Raw genomic sequence first — 20,011 nt, forward strand, 5'->3', positions numbered from 1 at the left:
TAAACAATCTGAACATATTTAACATTAAAGGAATTTGAAATGTACTCATGTTAGACACACAGTCTGGAAGAGAGTCCTGTCTCAGTCACTTATGGATGGTAAATGGCCTGTATTTATATAGCGCTTTACATATCCAGTCATCCACCCATTCACACACTGGTGATGGCAAGCTACATTGTAGCCACAGCCACCCTGGGGCGCACTGACAGAGGCGAGGCTGCCGGACACTGGCGCCACCGGGCCCTCTGACCACCACCAGTAGGCAACAGGTGAAGTGTCTTGCCCAAGGACACAACGACCGAGACTGTCCAAGCCGGGGCTCGAACCGGCAACCTTCCGATTACAAGGCGAACTCCTAACTCTTGAGCCACGATGGATGGTGTGTGTGTGTGTGTGGGGGGGGGATAGCAGCTCCCCCTGAGTCTCCCCGTCCTTGCCTGGATGATGAGGAACCTTCTACCTGATTGCAGAAGTTGGAACAGTTTGTTGCTCAACAGCGATGAGCAAGTAATAAACCTCAAATATTAAAACACAGCACTGACATATACAGCACGGCTCAGGCCAAACGAGTCCACAGACGCACTCAAAGGTCCTTCCATAGTTTAGAAACTGCAGCCTCTGTTTAGTTTTCAGTCTAGAACGAGGAACCGCGAACGGGTCTGTGTCAGAAGCCGTCGGTGACCTGCACGACTCGAGCCTGAGAGCTCATGCACAGACGGAGAAACAGGTCACGAGGCCAGTGACAGGACATCATCAGCAGCCTCGCAGCAGCATTTTGGAGCGTTCACAGGCCATCTGAAGACGACTTACCGAGGCCACAGCACGAAACAAAGGCATCAAAAAGCACTTCTCTTTCCAGCTTGGACGTCGTTGTAAATGCAACACCTACATTTCTGACAAGTGAGAGATGATTAGCAGCCATCCAGATGTTTTTGGCATCAGTACCACAGGACATCATCTGCAGCAGTGATATGAGATGCCCGTAAACATGCTGGAGATGTGTTTGTGTGATAGTAAATACAGAGTCAGGATCTACAGTCTCTGCTTCTTCATTGCTGCAGCTCTTTGTGGCCAGCCGGACATCGAGGAGCCGCCTGGTAAGACTGTAATGTTGGAGAGATCCTGACGTGAAGGTTCACTTTGTTCCACAATAAACAGAAACTTCACCCAGGAGCAGTCTGCAAACGCTCCCAGCATTTTCCGGCATGACAGAGAAACGGAGGCCAGAATGAAAACCAAGTGATTTACTTTATCACACTTTAATGGAAAACCTCAGAAAACTCCGTTAATCCTAATCCCATCTGAAATCTGTGATCAGCTCGGAGCTCTGAGGCAGGAAACACGAGCAGGACTCACAGGTAACGAGGTGAAGACAAAAAGTAGACCCGAGGGGAAACACCTGGGTAACCATAGACAGGTGAAACGAAGCATGAAAAACAAGACATGGGGAGCAAAACTAAAAGACACGGAGAGTTCAGCTAAAACTAGTGATGGGCAGATGAAGCTTCATGAAGCACTGAAGCTTTTCATCCAATTGGTTCACCCCAGCACAAAGCTTCTTGAAGCTTCATTTGCTCTAGTAGGACACCTACTGGACGTAAAAATATTAGTTGGCATGAATTTGAAGTGTGGCCTTTTGCACACAGCCTGTAAATGTCAACAACAAAAGGAGTGTGTAAAACATGTATATTGTAGTGATGGCAGCATACTTTGTATATTTATACTGGCAGTATGGAAAATGATCATTTACTGTGAGGTGAGGTGTGGTTGGGGTGTGGACAATGGTTGTGCTTTTGTAACGTTGAGGTATGGACAGCTACACACTGAGGCTTCAGTCCTGCCCATATTTTATTCAGTAAAAACTAAATTTTCACTGCTTTTATGACCTTTTTAGTGGGGAGAACATAGCTAGGATTTAATGATTTAACAAATCTTTTGAATCCTTTGTCCTCCACAATGCTAAATGGCTGGGAGTCCTCAATCACCATGCTAACCAGGTCTTCATCTATTGGAGATTGTTCTCCTGAGGAAAGACAATAAAGACAAAGCACAGATATAAATATCACAAACGTAACTTATTACAGCTGTATAATATTGTTATATCATTTAGTAACATTACTGCATGCTATATTATCATGGCATTTGATGGCTCACCTGGTCTTGCTCCACAATCGCTGTTCCCCTTATTCTCATGCAAAGCTCTGTAGTGCCTAAGCATGGATGAGGTGTTGCTGTTATATCCCAGCTCCCTGGCACATAGCAAACACTTCACCTTGTACAAAAGTAAAGCCGCTTAACATAAATTGTATTGCACCATCAGTATTATGAAAATACATCTTCTGTAGAAATTTACATACCTTGTTGAGAGTAATAAGATCACAATGTTCCCACACAGGGGAGGACATCCTCCTCTTCTTAGCTGGCTCCATTCTCTCCTGACTTTCTCTCCTCACTCTCATAAACCTCCAAACTCTCACTAACCGCAACTCTCCATCAAACACCTACATTTTGACTGAAGTCTGAGGGGTTTGTATCGCTGTCATAGCTCGCGGCAAAGTTCGAACCGCTTCATGAACCAGTCACGTGGTACAGCCGGGCAGCGAGGCTTCGGACGTCATCATTTTCAGCTCCTCCCATAAATGAAGCAAGCCTCGATACGCGCATCGCGGAAACGCCCCCTCCATTACTCGACACAAGCTTCGAAGCCTCTATACAGAACGTCACATCACTAGCTAAAACATCAAACTATGAAGCTGCGACTCTGCAGAGAAACTAGGATTTCAAAACATCAAGAACTGAACTGACTTGGTGCTAACCTCAGACTCTACCTCACACATTAAGATTATAAACTAAGGATTGAAAACGACAAAACACAGAGACCATTGCACAGAGAAGGTCACATACCTGCTAATTAGCATGTCCCTGTCCTCATATCCCAGCCGGTCTCGGCAGATGGCCCCGCCCCTTCCTGAGCCTGATTCTGTTTGGAGTTTCTTCCTGTTGAAGGGGAGCTTTTCCTTCCCACTGTCACTGCAGTGCTTGCTCATAGGGGGCAGTAGGTCTTTATCTGACAATATAAAGTGCCTTAGGTGACTGTTGTTGTAGTTTGGTGCTGTATAAGTAAATTGAAATAATTAATGCTGAGGATCATCCAAAGAAAAAGCTGCTTTCAGGCTCTTCACTGCCACAAGGGGGCGCCACAGCAGGTCTGACTTGGCACAGTGTTGGTTTTGTGTCTCTGACTGAAAGTAAACATTCAGTTAGAAACGTTTAAATATGAGGAGACTGACCCACTGTGGTGATGATAACAGCTCCTTCCTGCCTCTCTGTGGTTTCTTTGGCCTCACTGTCCAAGGTGAGGAAGAGCCCGGTGCTGGCCTGCTTCATCATGTGAAGGTGGGTGGTGTTCTGCTGTGATGAAGCTGCAGATGGACTCTTTGAAGGATAAAGGGCTTGTTTGTGAGATGCAGCTCCTCCTTCGTTCAGACAGATCCAGCTGAAGTCGGCCTCAAACCCATCTTTGTTTACAGGTTTATCTAAACTGGCTGTCGAGCACGCTGATCAGCTGCTCACAAAACCAACAGAACGGGCAGGGAAAAAAAAGAAAAAAAAGAAAAAAAAATGCATATATCGATCACCTGGATCACCTGCTGAGAAAGAAAAAAGAAAACAAGCAGAAGAGAACAAGAGTAATAGAATAAACAACATCACAATGATATATGGGAATATGACAGTAAATACTAAATATTAAACATTATTGTGCAGCACGTAAGATCGACAGAACACAGTGTGCTTTGAGGTAGGAGCCAAAAAGGGTGTAGTTTGTGGGTGTGATCACCCGTGTGTACACCTGTGAGCATGGACGCGCTTGTTTTTTTTAAAAGGTTCCTTCATGTAATAATCTGCTAGAGGGTGTGGGGGGGCCACAGCTCCGTCCTCCAGGGCATGAAGCAGGTATGGAGGAGATCAAAACTCCAGACATCCGGAGGCCCTCAGAACACAAGAGACCAAGGAAGACCAACAGAGGGGCAGCCGCGCCACTGTCCCAGAAAGAGCTGAGCAGAGTCCCAGATGAGGGCTCACCCAGCAGCTGCGGAGCAGAAGCCAGGGGGAGTTGCAGTGACGCGCCCGTGAGCTCCGCCGGCAGCCTGCTGTGCCTGAGTGACCGAGCCCCAGGCCGAGAGGCCGGGGGCACCCCACCTCCGGAGTGGCCCGAGCGAGCCCCAGGCTCCAGGCCCCGATAAGCGGCCGCCAAGGAGTGAGCCGGTGTGTACCTGGACGCCCATCCCCAGACACAAAGAACCACCAACCCACCGACACCTGAGGGAGTCCGCCACTGGCAGGGGAAGTGGTGGTGGGGGGAGATAGACCTCCAAACCTTGGAGGGCCTGAGATGTCCCCAGGGAGGTGGCGTCTGATACCCAACCTGCTTCTTACTATCAAAGCGCTTCATAACCTCGCATATTTATCTGATCGCCTCCATACGTACTCGCCCCCTCGTTCTGTCTGTTCCACCTGCTCGCCTGACTATCCTGGGACTCAGAGCCTTTAGTTGTTCTGCCCGAGACTTTGGATGCACTTCCACCAGATCTCCGGACCACAAACTCTCTACTTTTAAATCCTGTCTCAAAACCATTTATTTAGGATTGCATACTGTCTTAGACTGTCTTAGTCCATTTTTACCTTGCTCAGCTTTGATGCTTTCATGCTTGTGTTTTGTTTTGTTTTACCTTATGTCTAAATCTTATTTTGCAATGTTTATTATATTTTATTGCTGCTATTGTTCTTGTGCTATCGTAAGGTGACCTTGAGGGTCTTAATGGCGCCTATAAATAACATGTATTATTATTATTGTTGTTGTTATTATAGAACTGGTCCTAACACTGAACCCTGTGGAACTCCGTAGTTAATCTCAGTGATTGACAGACTTGACAGACTTGTCAATCACAAGTTAGTCCCGCCCTAATCCCCCCATTCTGACTCCAACAGTACCATCATGTCCAAAGGGAACTTCCTGTTTTATTCAGTCAGACCTGAGAGCAGCGACTGAGCCCATAAACTCATCAGGAATCGGCCCACTGGGCTCATTTCTCTCAGACTTCTATCTAATCAGACGTCAGAGGAGTCGCCCCCTGCTGGACATTAGAGAGAATGCAGGTAAGAAGCCTTTCTTCAGCCTGCAGTCTGACTAATCAGCTCTGTGATGTGTGGCGTGACCTCTCATGGAAAATCTTGTCTGCTCGGTGCATGGACAGTAAGAGGATCCCTGCTTTTCACAGGCGTCTGCAGCTCCTGCGCTCCCTGGGGAGCATTAATGATCCAAGCTTATCTCTGTAAGCTGATTAAAGCACTTGTTGACCTCATTAAGATGTGTCAGTCAGCTTGCTTACAGGTCTGATTTCTGCTGATTCCTTCTTTACCTTATCTTCTCATCAGCCCGCATCGACTCAGGTGCAGCCACTGAAAACGCCTCACCACACTCGTCATTATCTGGCTTTGAGGGCCGCCTCTCCTCCTGTGTTGTGGTGAGTTGTACATTCAGCAAGTGGCTGCAGAAATGCAGCTGCTCGAACACTAAACACAACCACGAGGCCGCTCAGCCGTCACCATCACTGCAGGCCCGGACATATCCCCGTGTGCTCGTCCCGGCTGCAGAGGCCTCCGCAGTGGTGATTACAACTGTTCTTACCCAACAGGTGAAACACAGCTGCCACACAGGTACGTCACAGGCCCCAAAAGGTTTTTACCTACATCAGATATAGTGATGTCATCATGTTGCCTAGCAACGGAATAAAATGACCTGTTTTTTCCCTGTGAAGCAGTTGTTGTTTTCATTTCAGAGCCAGCAGCACGAACAGGCCGCGGCGTGGACACGTGAGTATTAATAACACGTGGACCCAAAGGACGCAGCGCTGCCGGCGTTCTGATGCAGGCACCAGGATGTGTCGGACTTGTGTGACCCGGGCAGCACATTTTCCTCTGAGCGTGTTTAAAGGTGACTTCTGTAATCACGCAGCGCAGCGCTCCATCCTCCTCCACCTTCCTCGATACCATTTCCCCTCCAACTCAATCACGTCAGCGCGCCTCGCCTGCAGCTTTCTGCACATTTACAGAATCCAACATTCAATCAGGACATCATTCCCCCTCCAGTGGAAACGATCATATCTGAGCTTTGCTCTGATGCGTCACATGAAATGTACTTTCTACAGGCCTGAAAATAAAAACACAATAAAAGCAGAGGTGAATCGCCAGGTGTTAACCGCTGAACGCCTCGTGCATCATATTAGAAACAGACAGTTTCTGTCTACATCATCAGAGTGATTCTGTTTCCCTCGAAAACCTAAAGAAACAGAAAAATTACATTTTAAGGAAAAAACTGCAGATGTAGCAAATCTGACACAATAAAATTCTGATATGTAGTTTTTATATTTGGAAAAGTAAAACAAATAGCGAAAAACAAATGATTTTATTTTGAATAAACTGTTTTCATGCACATTTATTAGTGCTTTGCTTACAGTGCGCTGAGGTAAACAGGCAGTAACTGTTTGATAAAGGTCTGTGCTATTCTGTCACGTTTAGTCCTGAGTGTACCTGCAGCACGGCTCAGTCGTGAAGCTGTAGGATAGAGGTGTGACGGTGTTTGGATCATTACACGACAGTGCTGACACAGACAACAGGCTGCTCCGCCCATCTCCACCCCCTTTGAGAAAACCTGATTGGCTGCCCCTCACAAACAGCAGGTATGTAGATGTCAGCATGTCTGCTCTCTGGGGCGTCGTACATGTCCCTCCGTTGGATAAGCAGAACATCAAACAAAAATGCTTTTCCTTTTTTTTTTTTCTTTTTCTTTTACCAAGTGGATCATCATGGCCTTGCCATATTGGTCCATTTGATTGACCTTTATTATAATTATGAATTTATTTTATTTACAGTTGCTACAAACGGGACAGACATGACTGGGGGATAGGACAGGGAGAAAGAATGAAAGAAAGAGAGGGAGAGAAAGAAAACCAAAGGGGACAAGAGACGGTGAGAAGGGGGGAAGAAAGAAAAAACAAACAAACAAACAAAAAAAACAACAACAACAAAAAAAAACAAAAAAACAACAACACCTGGGTCACCTGTATGGAGAAAAAAAACAGAAGAGAAAGCAAACAACAAAGAGCAACATAATAAAAAAAACGGCACCATCACAATAAACTAGCTAGCAGTAGATATCAGTAGATACTAAATAATAAACGATATTGTGCAGCACGCAAGATAGACAGCGCACAATGTGCTTTGAGGCAGCAGCCAAGAAAGCTGTAGTCCGCGTCTGTGAATACCCGTGTGTACACCTGTGTGCATACCGGTGTGGATCAGCATGCTTGTATTCCAAAGGTTTCTCCATGTAATGATCTGCTAGGGAGTGTGGGGGGGGGGGGGCACAGCCCCGTCCTCCAGGGTATGAAGCAGGTATGGAGGAGATCAAAACTCCAGACATCCAGAGGCCCCCAGAACACAAGAGACCAAGGAAGACCAACAGAGGGGCAGCCGCGCCACTGTCCCAGTAAGAGCTGAGGAGAGTCCCAGAAAAATGCTTTTCTTACTTTGAATTCAAATTAAATCTCTTCATCGAGTATCAGAGAATAAGAAACATCTCAGCGTCGCTCTGTTTCCAGTTTAGCATGTTAATAACAGCCAGAAAAGACTGACTCAGTGTTTTTAAGGCTGATGGAGCTCCTGCAAGTTTGGACAAACTCCAACCTACGGAGGAAAATCTGCAAATCATCCAAGAAAGAATCAAAAAAGGTAAAAGAAAGCTGTTTAATGCCAGGTTTGAGCAGATTCTTTTATTCATATCTCATTTCTACAAAACATATAAATCCTCTTCAGCTCATTTACTGACAAACACAGAGAGAGGACGATTTTACCCTGCAGTTCCCCCAGCATCCAGCAGAGGCAGCAGTGAGTCGGTCCCATAGACTCCCAGGTAAAATGAAACCTGCTCGCAGCCTGATGCACAAACTGTTTGGTCTCTAGAGACAATTTTCTCCCTCGTAACACCAGGTTAACTTGTATTAACTCATTATTATTATTATCATTATTAAGGTTTAAAGGTTGCATTAATGGGGGCGTGGCCTCTTTGACTGACAGTCGAGACACATTTCAGCTGCTTCCCTCAGCTCTGCACCTCGAGGTGGACGTCCTTCCAGCTGCAGGAGCACAAACGGTTAACGTGGCCTGAGGCGCTTCCAGAACAAACTGATTTGTGGGGCATGGGCGGAGCCTTTCACAGCCTCGACCCAAACATGTTCCCTCATCATCCTCATCAACGATGATGAGTGCTGCAATAAAATCTGTACATCTGCTCACACGGTACAAGCAGCGATGCATCTCGCGGGGGTCACTCTGCTTTGTGAGCATTTAAAGGCAGGCTGAGCGGTTACCAGGCAGCAGCTAAGCACCCTCACACTCCTCTCCTCCTTCCTCTGTGTTTCCCTGCCTCAGGATTGGGATCACATCAGGGAATAATAAAGAGTTCTGATTAAAACGTGCCGCGCCCTCCTCGTGTCGCTTCCAGCAGTCTGGTGATCATGTCAGAGTGGGTGGGGTGAAAGGTCAGGCCATCCACCTCCATGGCCAGGTGACCAGTTTTCCCGCTTCGGATCCCAAACCGGACCAGAGTGGAGAGGAAGGACTCCTCCTGGATTTAGGGAGAGAGGGAGATGAGATCGTCCGCCAGCATTAACTACAGTCTATTTAATCAAGTCACGTTAGCTTCACGTTAGCTTCCTGCTGTGAGTATTTATAGGCACAGAGGCTCTAGATCAGGCTGCGGGGGCACATTTGGTGCTTGTTAATGAGTTATTAAGCATTTGTGTGTTACCTTTTCCACAGACGGCAGGTTAGTGGTCCAGTCCTGCAGCTGCTCCGTGGAGGTCACAGGTTCCAGTCCCAGCCCCTTCCTCAGGTAGCGCAGGTGTGCTGGGCAGGTGTGGAGCAGGTAGAGCCCGCAGGCCACAGCGTAGCCTCCCCAGTTAGACACGCCTGCAGGAGCACGGGAGGAGGTCACAGAAGATGGAACACAGGGTTAGTTCAAACTGACCTGCAGCTCACTCTAGTGAGCAGCATGATGCTGCGACAGCTGCTGTGTTCGCAGAGGCCGTACCTGCGGTGATGGCGTGGTCTGCAGGAACCTCACAGGCGATCAGACCGCCTTTGGGCATCAGGCTCTGCACCTTCTCCTTCACCTTCCCCATCCCCAGCTCGTTCCCACCATCACCGATTCCTGCACACACGCACACACAGACACACAAATCGTTCAGTCTCCTGTAAGGCTGAGTCGTGATTGGCTGCTGGATTTATCACAGAGTGTAATGATCAGATGGTGGGAGGGTTCCCGCCTGTGGTGCCGATTCCAGGTATGTGCTTGGCAGCGATGAACAGGTCGTCCACGGGATCCACCAGATGTTTGATGTTCACTGCTCTCATGTTGTAGTAGTTCCCATCTGCGGCGCGTCCGCTGCGCTCTATCGCCACCAGGTGGTCGAATCTGGTAACGAGCATCAGTGTCACATTAGAACCTGCAGCTGTACCTGTGCAGGTGTGAATAACAGGGGGCTGTATGCATGAGAAAGTTAAAGAACAGTCTGTGCACGTTTCCTGTTGTTTGGGCTCACGTGTGGTCTGATGATTCACAAACCTGCAGATTCTTCTTTCTCTGTTCAGCTGAACACTCAGAGATGCTTTTTATTTGTTTTTGAGGTTTTCTGCATTATGATGACATCATCGTAATGTTACACGTGTCCTTTTGCTTTGGTCACAGCAGCACTCCTGCTGCACACACCGCATGTCGTTATTTTATGGGCTCACGGGGTTTGAAGTCAGGTGACTCGTCACATGACAGTCCTCACGTGTGTTTGGACTCGCTGCAGAGGGTGGAGCAGGTCTGTGATGGAGAGCTGCTGATCTCTGACTGCGACTAGTAAACTGGACTTTTTCCCATCATGCACAGTTCAGCTGGACCAACAAATCCAGCCCATCCATGAAAGTGCCTCACACGCCAGCTCACCTGGGCTTGTTAGGGTCTCCATGGTGACACAGGAAGTGCCGCGCAGCGTCTGGACCACCGTCTTCAAATGTGACCAATGGGATAGCATCCTTCAGGACTCCTGAGGGTGACATCACAGCAGTTTCTTGCACTTTATTTTGAAAGTCACATTTTATTTTCTCATTCTGAACATTTCTAAATTAAATTCATCCCAGAGCAGATTTAAAACTCTCACCCGTCCTCACTGCTTCATCGATGATGGTGCGGTTCATCTCCAGCGCCCGGCGATCCGTCACCATGGTCACCTGTTTCCCCAGAGACAGCAGCATGGTTGCCATGGCAATTGCTCCTGGTGGGCCGTCGGTTTCATCGGGAGGGCTGAAGAGGAGACGCAAACGCTGAGAATCACCTGCGTTACTCGTGACCTCTCCCCCATCACAGACTGCAAACAAATGATCGAGGCAGCTTCTGACGCCACCGCCATCATTTGTTTACAGTCTGATATAATCCGATGTTGAACTTCCTGGTCACACAGAACCAGGAAGCTGTGTGTGTGTGTTTGTACCTGTGCATGTAGTGTGTTGGGAAGCCCGTTGTTATGGCAACAGAGGAGGAATGGGATAGAGCCAGACAGGAGCGCAAGAGTTCATCCTGAACGAATAAAGCTCTGATCCCTCGCTCACCTGCAGACGCACAGACACAAACGTTCAAACAAAGAAGAACAGGAAGTGGCGACCCGACAGGTGCTGCTCAGACGGGCAGGTAGGAGGACGACCACATGAAACTCCTGAGGAGCTCTGGCTGCAGGTGAAAGGACAACTAAAGTTCAGTCTGCAGGTAAACTGGCAGAAAAACCCCAAAAACTGTCCCTTCATTAAACACGCTGCAGGTGTAGTAGCCTCTGTGATGCACAATAATAAAAAGCAGCACCACCCGTATGACAGTAAAGGAGCTTCACGTGTCTGTGCGCGCGGCGTGGACGCCATGCACTGGTGTAACTGGCAGACTGTGAGGACTTTAAAGAATCCACAGCTGGTTTTTTATGGCCTGTTTGTTTTTCTGTAGAATAAACTTTAGTCGTGGACTCGGCTGACACACCTGAGGAGCTTCATCAGGCTCTACCTGCTCCATCATCAGCTCAGTTATTCGCTCCTAAAAAAAAGCATCCTGGGCCTTCTACCTGGATCTTCTCCGATCATCACCTCCAGCTGTCTGATCTTCGCCGCCGTCCCCTGAGAGACCAGGCTGTACAGCAAGGGATTCTGGGACACCTGGAAGCACAGGGGGGTCAGCTCAGGATGGGGTTTGGCCTCAGTGGGCGGAGTTATGGTGGAAGTAGGTGAGTCAGGAATGTCGGTGAGGAACATGCAGCCGGGCGAGTGGCTGAAGGCCAACGGAGGCTCTGAAAGAGACAAACTGTTCAGGTCCTCTGCAGGCTGTGATGTAAGCACAGTATCAGCCAATCAGAGTGCTCACTGCTGCTGAGGATCGCCTCAATCGCGGTCACACCACACGCCCAAAAGACTGTGACATCACCAGGCTGCAGCTCCACCGCATCACCATAATCCGGCCTGGACAGGTCCTGGATGCCGAGGAGAGCTACAGACACACACACAGACACACACACAGACACACTGTATATAAAAGATGGCCACAGTCATCTTGACACCACATTTTGAAGCCTCATCATCTGAGTTTTGTTCAGATTAGCTGAGGTGAAGCTAGCAGGCAGCTAGCAGCAACAGCCACCTGTGTCACCATCCACCTGTCAGTCACAGAGGCCATGCCCCTAATAATGCAGCCTAAACTGTTGTTCTGAAGAGACCTCAGAGGCCAAACAGTTTGTGTATCATCCTGTAAACATGTTTTCTCTGCTGTAAGGTTTTAACATGGAGACTGACTCACTGCTGCCTCTGCTGGCTGTTAGAGGAGCTGCAGGTGAGTGTGTGTGTGTACCTGGATCTCCTATGTGTACAGGAGCTCCATGTGCCAGTGGGTTGAGATGAGTGACCTTCACTGCTGCATCCAACAGAGCAGCTGGGACGGGACGCATCGTGACCACCAGAGGGCAGCTGAACGCTCCTGCAGGAACACAGGGAACTGCAGTCTGCACACACACACACACACACACACACACACACACACACACACACACACACACACACACACACACACACACACACACACACTGATGAGCTGGTGGAAAAGCGTGATCCCAAATGTGCACTGTCACATGACCCCGCTCTACGCTCCTGCAGAGTTTCATCAGAATTCACTGAGAATTTCCGAGCTCGTGTTTAGCGACAGAATGACACAAGCGCTGCTGGTGGGCGTGACTACTCCCACTTCACTTCTACCCCTCGGACACTTCACGAGTGTGTCACAGTGAACGTGAAATAATTCAGGAAGTCGACTGGACCTGAGAGCATAAATGAATACTGAGAAAACACGACTGGTCATAAAATCACTGATGATGATCCAACCAAAACATCTGCTCGACTGACTGATCCTGTCACTACACCCACAGTGCTTCAGCCGGAGCTGCACAGCACACTGTCAGCGACCCAGCGCGGCCCAGCGTACCCTGTACATGCTGACGTTCCTGCCCTGCTCCACGTTCCTGACGGGGACTCCGGCTTCTTTCAGTCGGCCCTCAAAGCCAAAGCTGCAGCCCAGATAGAAACACACCATGTCCGACCACGACCCGGGACGCTCCGCCTGCTGCCCGGGTGGAGACCTGCGAGGCAGAGGGAGGCTGATCACTGACTGTTATGCTACAGGAAACAACAGGTGAGGCAGGAAGCAGCAGCTTGTGTTTGTGCTTTAATGTCGAGTTTTCAGTGAAAGCAGCACGGAGGAGCTGGTGTAGAGTAATTCCTGGGATACAAGCTGAAAGCACGTTTAGATTTCAGGACAGATCCTGCCGGAGACGTCGCTATGCTTTAACCAGAGCCCATTTCAACAGTAAGTTATTACCAGGACGCAGTCACGGCTGAGGCTCAATGATTACCCCAACTCATGTTCAACATTACCTGTGTGCGTCACTGTACGTCTGCAGGCTGGAGACGGTTTTCACCAGCCGACCATCCTCATACACACAGTACTGCGAGATGTCCGTCCTACAGGAAACACAACCAGGAAACACTCGATCAGGAAAAATAAAACAGACACAGTCGGAAAGCTCCGCCCTTCGTTGGAGTCAGACGGGTATAGGGCAGAAAAATAAGAACTCTATGAGCCCTCAGGCTTCTGGTCGATGCACCCGTGGTGTCACAGCACCTGCCGGCCCGGCCACCGTCCTCTCAGGCTGAGGGGTGTACGAAACAAACATCCACCAAACCGTCTGTCTGGTCTGGCGTCTGTCTCTTCCTGCTCGCTCCTCTCAGTTTGCAGAAAAGAAGTTCAATCATTTCATCACATCAGGATCAAACACCTTCTTCTTTGTTCCAGCTTTTCTGAATCAAATTCAAAATGATCAGATTTTATAATGTGATGTGCTTGTTATCTGAGTAAACTCTGCTCTCGCCTCACAGGCGAGCGCTCCAAAGGTTACTGAGAGTCCGCAGGAGCTTTGTGCTGCATGGAGAACGATGTGAATGGACTCAGGAAACATCTGTGATTTAAAATCATCGGCTCACAGAACCAAACGTAAACCTTCTGCAGCACGTCTGAGAGGACAGGAAGCCCTACCTGATGTCAGCGTGCTGAGCCAGAGGCGGACAGGAAGTCTCTCCCGACTGGCTGCGATAAAGGAGCGGCAGGGGGGCGGGGTTACTGCGACAGAAGGCATGGAAGTCATCGGCGAGCTGGTTTGGCAGGACGACCACATTAGCCTGCTGGTATCCTGAAACACACACACACACGTTACAACAGAGAAAAACCAAGAAGCCCTGACCGTCCGGGCAGCTCTGCGGGATGACATCATCCTTTTCAGGCATTTCCAGAGCTCGTGGTCACCGGTTCCCGCTGAGGGCAGGAACCAATACGTCGACACCTCCACCCTCGCTGCACCGCACCAGCTCCAGCCTCCACACCAACCTGTCAATCAATCTGCTCAAACTCGTCAACATGACGTGTTGGAGGCAGAAAATCCTCGCCAACCCGGAGCGAGCACTCCACCCTTTTTCAGACTCGGAGCAGCTGTTTCTCATTCCTGCTGCTTCACCCTCGGCTGAAAAGCAGCCCAGAGGAAGCTGGAGGCTGCCAGTCAGCGAAGCCAGAAGGACCACATCCCAAGAACCCCAAACCCTTCACCGCCTGGCTGAGTCCAGCATGCACCTGACCTGATACCCCATACACCCCCCAGACACTCTGGGAGACACGTCCACAACATTCATGGATACTAGCTGAGGATGACTCGAGAGTATACATGTTTACTATTAGAACAAGCTAACGTTCCTACTGGACGCTAATTCGCTAAAGCAGCTCCTTTACTAAACCAACAAATCAGCAGAAATTTCACCTCTAAGCTGTCCCGAGTCTGTCCTAAGCCTGTCCAGTTCAGATGATCTCTTACCGTTGGCTAATCCTGTTGTGGTCTTTATCCTGGGGTCTTTCTGCCGGATTAACTGCCTCAGATTAGCAGGACTCAGATTATTTAAATGTTCCGACTTCATCATCTCACACACAAGCATGTCAGTGAGCTGCTTCCTGTTTACCTGTCACGGAGCAGGAGGGGAAAGGCCCGAGAGAACAATGAGCTGCTCTTATCTGCTTCACCACAGTTAATGTTTGAGCGAGCAGCAGTCGATGAAGTTAATCTTTGAAACACTCCAGACTTTAAACCCCACTCACTCTTTTTCCTTCCCTCACTGCTCTCCTCCATCAGTGTTTTCTTTTGTGTGTGTGCGTGTATCACCTGTGTCCATGGCAGAGGTACGGATACCCCTGAGGTATCTGACGGCGCACCGAGCAGCTCTCAATGCAGACAGCATCCTTCTTCACCTAAACGTTAAAAAAATGTCATGAGTAACCTGAGGAATAGGCGAGCTGTCTGATTGGTTAATTCGCTGGTGAACAGCCAATGAAATATAATCTGTGGTAACACTTTGTGTACTTAGATTCAGACGCTTATTTATGTGAAACTTCCTAAACTGTCAGGACAGCAGAACATTGGTGTAGATGAAGCTGAGAGCAGGGATCGAACACCTGCCAGGTGAGGATTCATCAGGGTAACCCGCTCTGCTCGCTCCCGCTCATCTCCAACCATCACAGCAGGTCTCACTGCCACCTTTAAACCTCCTCCGGCACTCATACTGCTCTCCTTCTCCTCTCCTCCCTGCCTGCACTCACCTCTTTGCAGAGGTGACGCCACCCGTCTATCACCACTGCAAACAGGAAGTGGCTCAGAGACCACCTGACAGTAAAGTTCAGGCTACACTGATCCGATACTTTGCACAAAATCAAAACTATTATATATCAAATTATACCTTCATGATGAATACAAGACATCACACTATTATTCCTCTTGTTTAATTATGAAGAATTATCTTACAAGGAAAAACTAAACCTGAAAAGTCAATACCCACATATTAAAATCTTCAATTAAGATTGAAAAAGGGTCAGGGTCCAGGAAGGCTGCACGCTTTCAGTGGGAGAAACATTTCGTCATCATCAGGTTTCGACTTTATAAACAGAACTTGTGCTCAATGGCTGACACTAGCACCCCTGACTCACAACGGGCTGTGAGGTCAGTTTATGATCAATGATATGCAAACTGTGATTGATCATTGATCGGCTATGACAGTGATCTTTGATCTGTCTATATAAGGTTGGAAACCTGCAGTCAGCTGAGACTGAAGAAGTCAGCTGGACGAGTTTCTCCCACTGTACACTACATTAAACATAGAAACTTCTATTTTAATATGAAAATCTCCGCTCGGAGGGAGCAAAGCTGACCGTTAAGCTAACGGTCCTAAAGTCCCTCCGACAGTGTGATTAAACTCACGGTGTGACGGTTTATCCGCGGAGTGTCGGGGTCGGTGATGACAGCTCCACAGGCTAACAGCTGCTAATAGCTAAGTCCGGGGCTGCAGCCTTCGAGGGCCCATTACGTCACAGCGAGGCGACGAAGGTTACTCCAGTGCCTCTGCGTCCTCAGTTTCCCGGATTTCAAGGACGTTGGCTGTGTCCCTGTTGTCCCAATTCAGGGTCTGCACGCTTGAAGTACGCATTTTAAGTGCGATTACGTCACCGCCACGCGACGGCTGTCCCAATTCGAAGTGTATTTCAAATGCATTTAAAAAACTGAAGTCAAGCAGATTTGCCACAATCTATGATGACATTTCCCATTTGCTACTATTTTGATCATTACCTCTATTGTGTATCAACCTGTGCTCTTTTTTAATTCTTCCCCGTTAATACTGTGAATTTTTGTCTAGCCCCCTCCCCCCATATCCTTGCTGTTAGTTTTGTTGTATTGACTGTGTTCTTTTTTTATTTATCCTCCACGAGAGTTCATTTGCACTATATTGTGTTATATTGTTTGTGACTGTATTGTTCCAATTGTTAATAAAAAAAAAAATGAAAAATTCAAATGCATACTCCAAATGCGCCGTCGATTTCCCCAAATATCAAGCGTGGTCCGCAGTGTTGCCAACGCCTCAGTAAGGAAAATCGCTATTGGCTGTCCTAAAAGTCGCTAGAAGTCGCTAAATGACGTCATCATGCTAATGTAATTGTAACCTACTCGGTTGGACAGAGAAATATTAAATGCATCTAGAATTTATTTAGAACTACAAATTAAATTTATTTTAGCAATTATTGTTTTTTTAATGTCATAATTCCAACCCTGCTCCTTTATCCGGGCTTGGACCGGCAAACGTCATCCGAAATAGGCACTCTGGTGGAGTTACTTTGTGTGTGTGTGTGTGTGTGTGTTCATAAGTAGTTTTAAACTTTGTGGTCCACAAAACAACATAACAGTAAAAGAAGAACTGACTGCGTTACAGTCAGTGCGGGAGCCCTGCCTGCCCTGATAGCAGCTGGGGGAAGACTATCCTCCGCCTGTGAGCGCTTTGGCACGGGTGAGGTGCCCAAGGCAGCACCCGCTGCTTATTGAGAGTAAGAGCGATACGCGCTTTCACGTCAAAAAGTCGTCATAAATAAGTCTCTAATAACGCCAGAAAAAGTCGCCAGATTTGTCGCTAGTCGCGTTTTAGAAAAAAATGTTGCTAAGGGGTCTGAAAACTCGCTAAATATAGCGACAAAGTCGCTAAGTTGGCAACACTGGTGGTCCGGTGCACGCTTCGTGGTCCCATATATCCCACAATTCATAGCGCGGCGGTGGGTGTGGATAATTTTGTCGCAAAATACGACAGAAGGGAGCGGCTGAAGAGTGAACTGTCAAAAGTAAGTACTGAATATGATGTCACTAATTTATGTGCGAATGTTTAATAACGAAGAACATTAAAACATTACTGTTGGCCACATGTCGGCAAAGTTATGCAACATTAGCGATGTTTGTACTTTCAGGATTAACTTTGTTTTAAAGCCTTTACTTATATATATAGTCGACCTTAATCTTACAGAGAATGTGATGATTTTGTGGATAATTAAAGTCAGTCATATATCCACAAACACAACAAGCTGAAAGTCAGTGATGCTGCTCGGTTTGCAGTCCTGAATATCACGGCACAAGCAGGATTCACTGCACTGTTAATGTTAGCTATGTTATATTGCTGCCTCTGTTCGGTGGTGTCGAGCCAAACGGACTTTAACGTGTGTTTGAACGAGCTGACGGTTCACTCGTTAAGCTGAAAGAAAGATGCTTTAATCACAGGAGTCACACATGTGTCCACTGCACCATCTGGGAACTCTTCTTGTTTAGCACTCATAATGACACAAACACTAAATCCTCCTTCTCTGGTGCTGTTGTGTAGCAGTGTATACACCTGAGACTGTCACCTGTCTGTCTGTCCTGCACTCTCTCTCTATTTCTTTCTCTCTGATTGTGGAATAAAAGTATGAACATGTATTTAAAAGTTACACTTGTGTTTGAATCCTGCAGCTTATCACACATTTGATTTCCATGTGTGACGACTGCAAGTGTCCAGAGTGAGGACAGACTGAGGGACCCACTGCTGTACATCATCTGTGAGGCTTTGCACCCCTGATGATCCACCAGGACAAACTCAGCAGTGTGTGAGGAAGAGGAGGAGGAAGAGCCAGCAGCAGCTGACAGATGGAGAGCATAGACAGACTGTTCCCTGTTTGTGAAGGACTGCTAGGAAAGTTTAGAATAACTAATTGTCTGTCCTGAATCAGTCTTATTAGGTAATGTTCAAATAATTTGATCATTCCAGTGTTTTCAGTGTGGGAGAAAGTACTCAGGGCCTTCAAGTTACACACTATGAAAGGAAGCAACAAGTTTAATGTTCAGAAACCTAAAGTATGTATCAGCAGCAGAATGGAGCTAAAATAAATGTTTGTTCCAGTATTTTGGATTAGTAGCACTGCTGTGTTTGTTGCATCATGTTGCTGTAATTGTTTATATGCTTTATATATTCTGAGCTAAGTTGATCTATAGTGTTACATCATATTCTATAAGGATGTTATGTGTTTGTAGACTTTCTGCCCAGTTTGACCCATTTAGCAGAAGTCAGCCTGTTTAAGACTCTGATATCTATTCTGTATGACTTAAAGCAGTTATGACATGGTCTGATTTTCTCACCCAATAAAGGAATATTTCATATATCAGTCTATTCTTCATACCAAAACATGAAGTTAATCACAGCTTCAGACAAATTTAGTAATTTTATGAACTGAACATTGAAGACATTGAGATATGAGCTGTTGACAGGTCGGTCTTTATAATGAAGATCCGGTGTTCCCACTCTCCAGCGCTCTGTGTGAAAGCAGCTGCTAAAATGTGAAAATGATTAAAAAATGCTGTTTGGTGACCCGCTGTGGGTCCGCGGACCTGCTGTTAGATGGTGACGAGTCCGTAGGCGGGTGGAGCTGTCTGGGGTTGTTCGTGGCTCTGCAGCCGCTCACACAGAAAAATGGATAAATACTGTATTTGATTTAAATGCAGGTTTACCAACATCATAGTAGCACAAACAGAGCGTGCAGTTTCCTGCTGCTCTGCAGTCGTCGTCTTCTGCTCCCTTTAGAGGTCCTCCATTTCCTCCTATCCCAGCATCCTCCTCTGTCACTCCGGCCCTCTGCACATCCTCCTGTCTATTGTTTAGTTGGCTTAGTTTGTATATCCTTATTATTTCTTTTTGCAAAAACTGGCTTGTATAGTTTATAAGAGCACCTTTTCTCTGTTAATTCTGTCAATATGTATATAGAGCTGCAGAACACACAGCAGGGAGCTGAAATAAATTGATCTTTAACCTGGATTTTGTCAGGTAACTGTGACGGTCAGGCGGGAGCTGTTTGATGAGCTGACATGGTGTGACCAGCTATACTCTGCTGCCCTTTAACGTCTTATCTTTTTAATCCATACGTACTTTAAACTGTCCTCTCATTCACCTCAGATACCCCTTCTGACCTGCCGAGAGTATGAGTGAGTCCAGCATTGTGTAACGTTGAGCTTCCAGAGAGCTCAGCTCACAAGCAAAGATCACAGCAGCGTGATGGCACATTAAAGCAGGAGCCCAGCTCAGGTCTGACAATAAATTCAAATAATAATAATAATCGTCCAGTGCTGAAACAGTAAAACCTGCAGTTCCTCTCATGTCCAGCAGAGGCAGCAGTGAGTCAGTCTCGTGTTAAACCTCATGTTTACAGCCAGAAACTCCAGTCATGGCGGCCATGTCCATCTTTTATTTACAGTTAAACAGGGGCAGTCAGTGAGTGTGGTTTTTTAAATGGGACACCTGTGTCTGTCACACCTGGGTTTTATCACCAATGGGGGGCGGGGTCACAGCTTGTACATATATTAGAATTAAGATGAATAAAAGAAAAAATAAACGGCGTGCTGATGTCACCACTCTGACCTCTGTGGTTTTACCTGCTGCGTCTCATCATCAC

The 20,011-nt window shown here is 47.4% G+C and overlaps 1 protein-coding gene across 3 annotated transcripts; it reads right to left on the bottom strand.

Moving 5' to 3' along the window:
* Positions 1 to 7,817: 7,817 nt before the first annotated feature.
* dglucy (D-glutamate cyclase) lies at positions 7,818 to 16,114 on the bottom strand. 3 transcript variants are annotated; one of them, XM_080293539.1, is made up of 16 exons: positions 15,981 to 16,082; positions 14,892 to 14,977; positions 14,550 to 14,691; positions 13,724 to 13,877; positions 13,066 to 13,152; positions 12,617 to 12,770; positions 11,990 to 12,140; positions 11,510 to 11,632; positions 11,214 to 11,435; positions 10,599 to 10,716; positions 10,269 to 10,411; positions 10,055 to 10,154; positions 9,387 to 9,535; positions 9,152 to 9,271; positions 8,870 to 9,030; positions 7,818 to 8,686 (listed from the first exon to the last, which is right to left on the bottom strand). In XM_080293539.1, exons 3-16 carry the CDS (start codon positions 14,665 to 14,667, stop codon positions 8,528 to 8,530), a joined length of 1,959 nt encoding a protein of 652 aa, XP_080149665.1. In that variant the 5' UTR covers positions 14,668 to 14,691; positions 14,892 to 14,977; positions 15,981 to 16,082; the 3' UTR covers positions 7,818 to 8,527. The 3 variants fall into 3 exon arrangements, with proteins under 3 accessions (XP_080149665.1, XP_026006962.2, XP_080149666.1); XM_026151177.2 differs by lacking the exon at positions 14,550 to 14,691 and having other exon boundaries at positions 15,981 to 16,114; XM_080293540.1 differs by lacking the exons at positions 14,550 to 14,691; positions 15,981 to 16,082 and adding an exon at positions 15,182 to 15,323.
* Between the last annotated feature and the right edge of the window lie 3,897 nt (positions 16,115 to 20,011).

This window comes from Astatotilapia calliptera, chromosome 19 (genome assembly GCF_964374335.1).
Source record: "Astatotilapia calliptera chromosome 19, fAstCal68.1, whole genome shotgun sequence".
NCBI classification, from domain to species: domain Eukaryota; kingdom Metazoa; phylum Chordata; class Actinopteri; order Cichliformes; family Cichlidae; genus Astatotilapia; species Astatotilapia calliptera.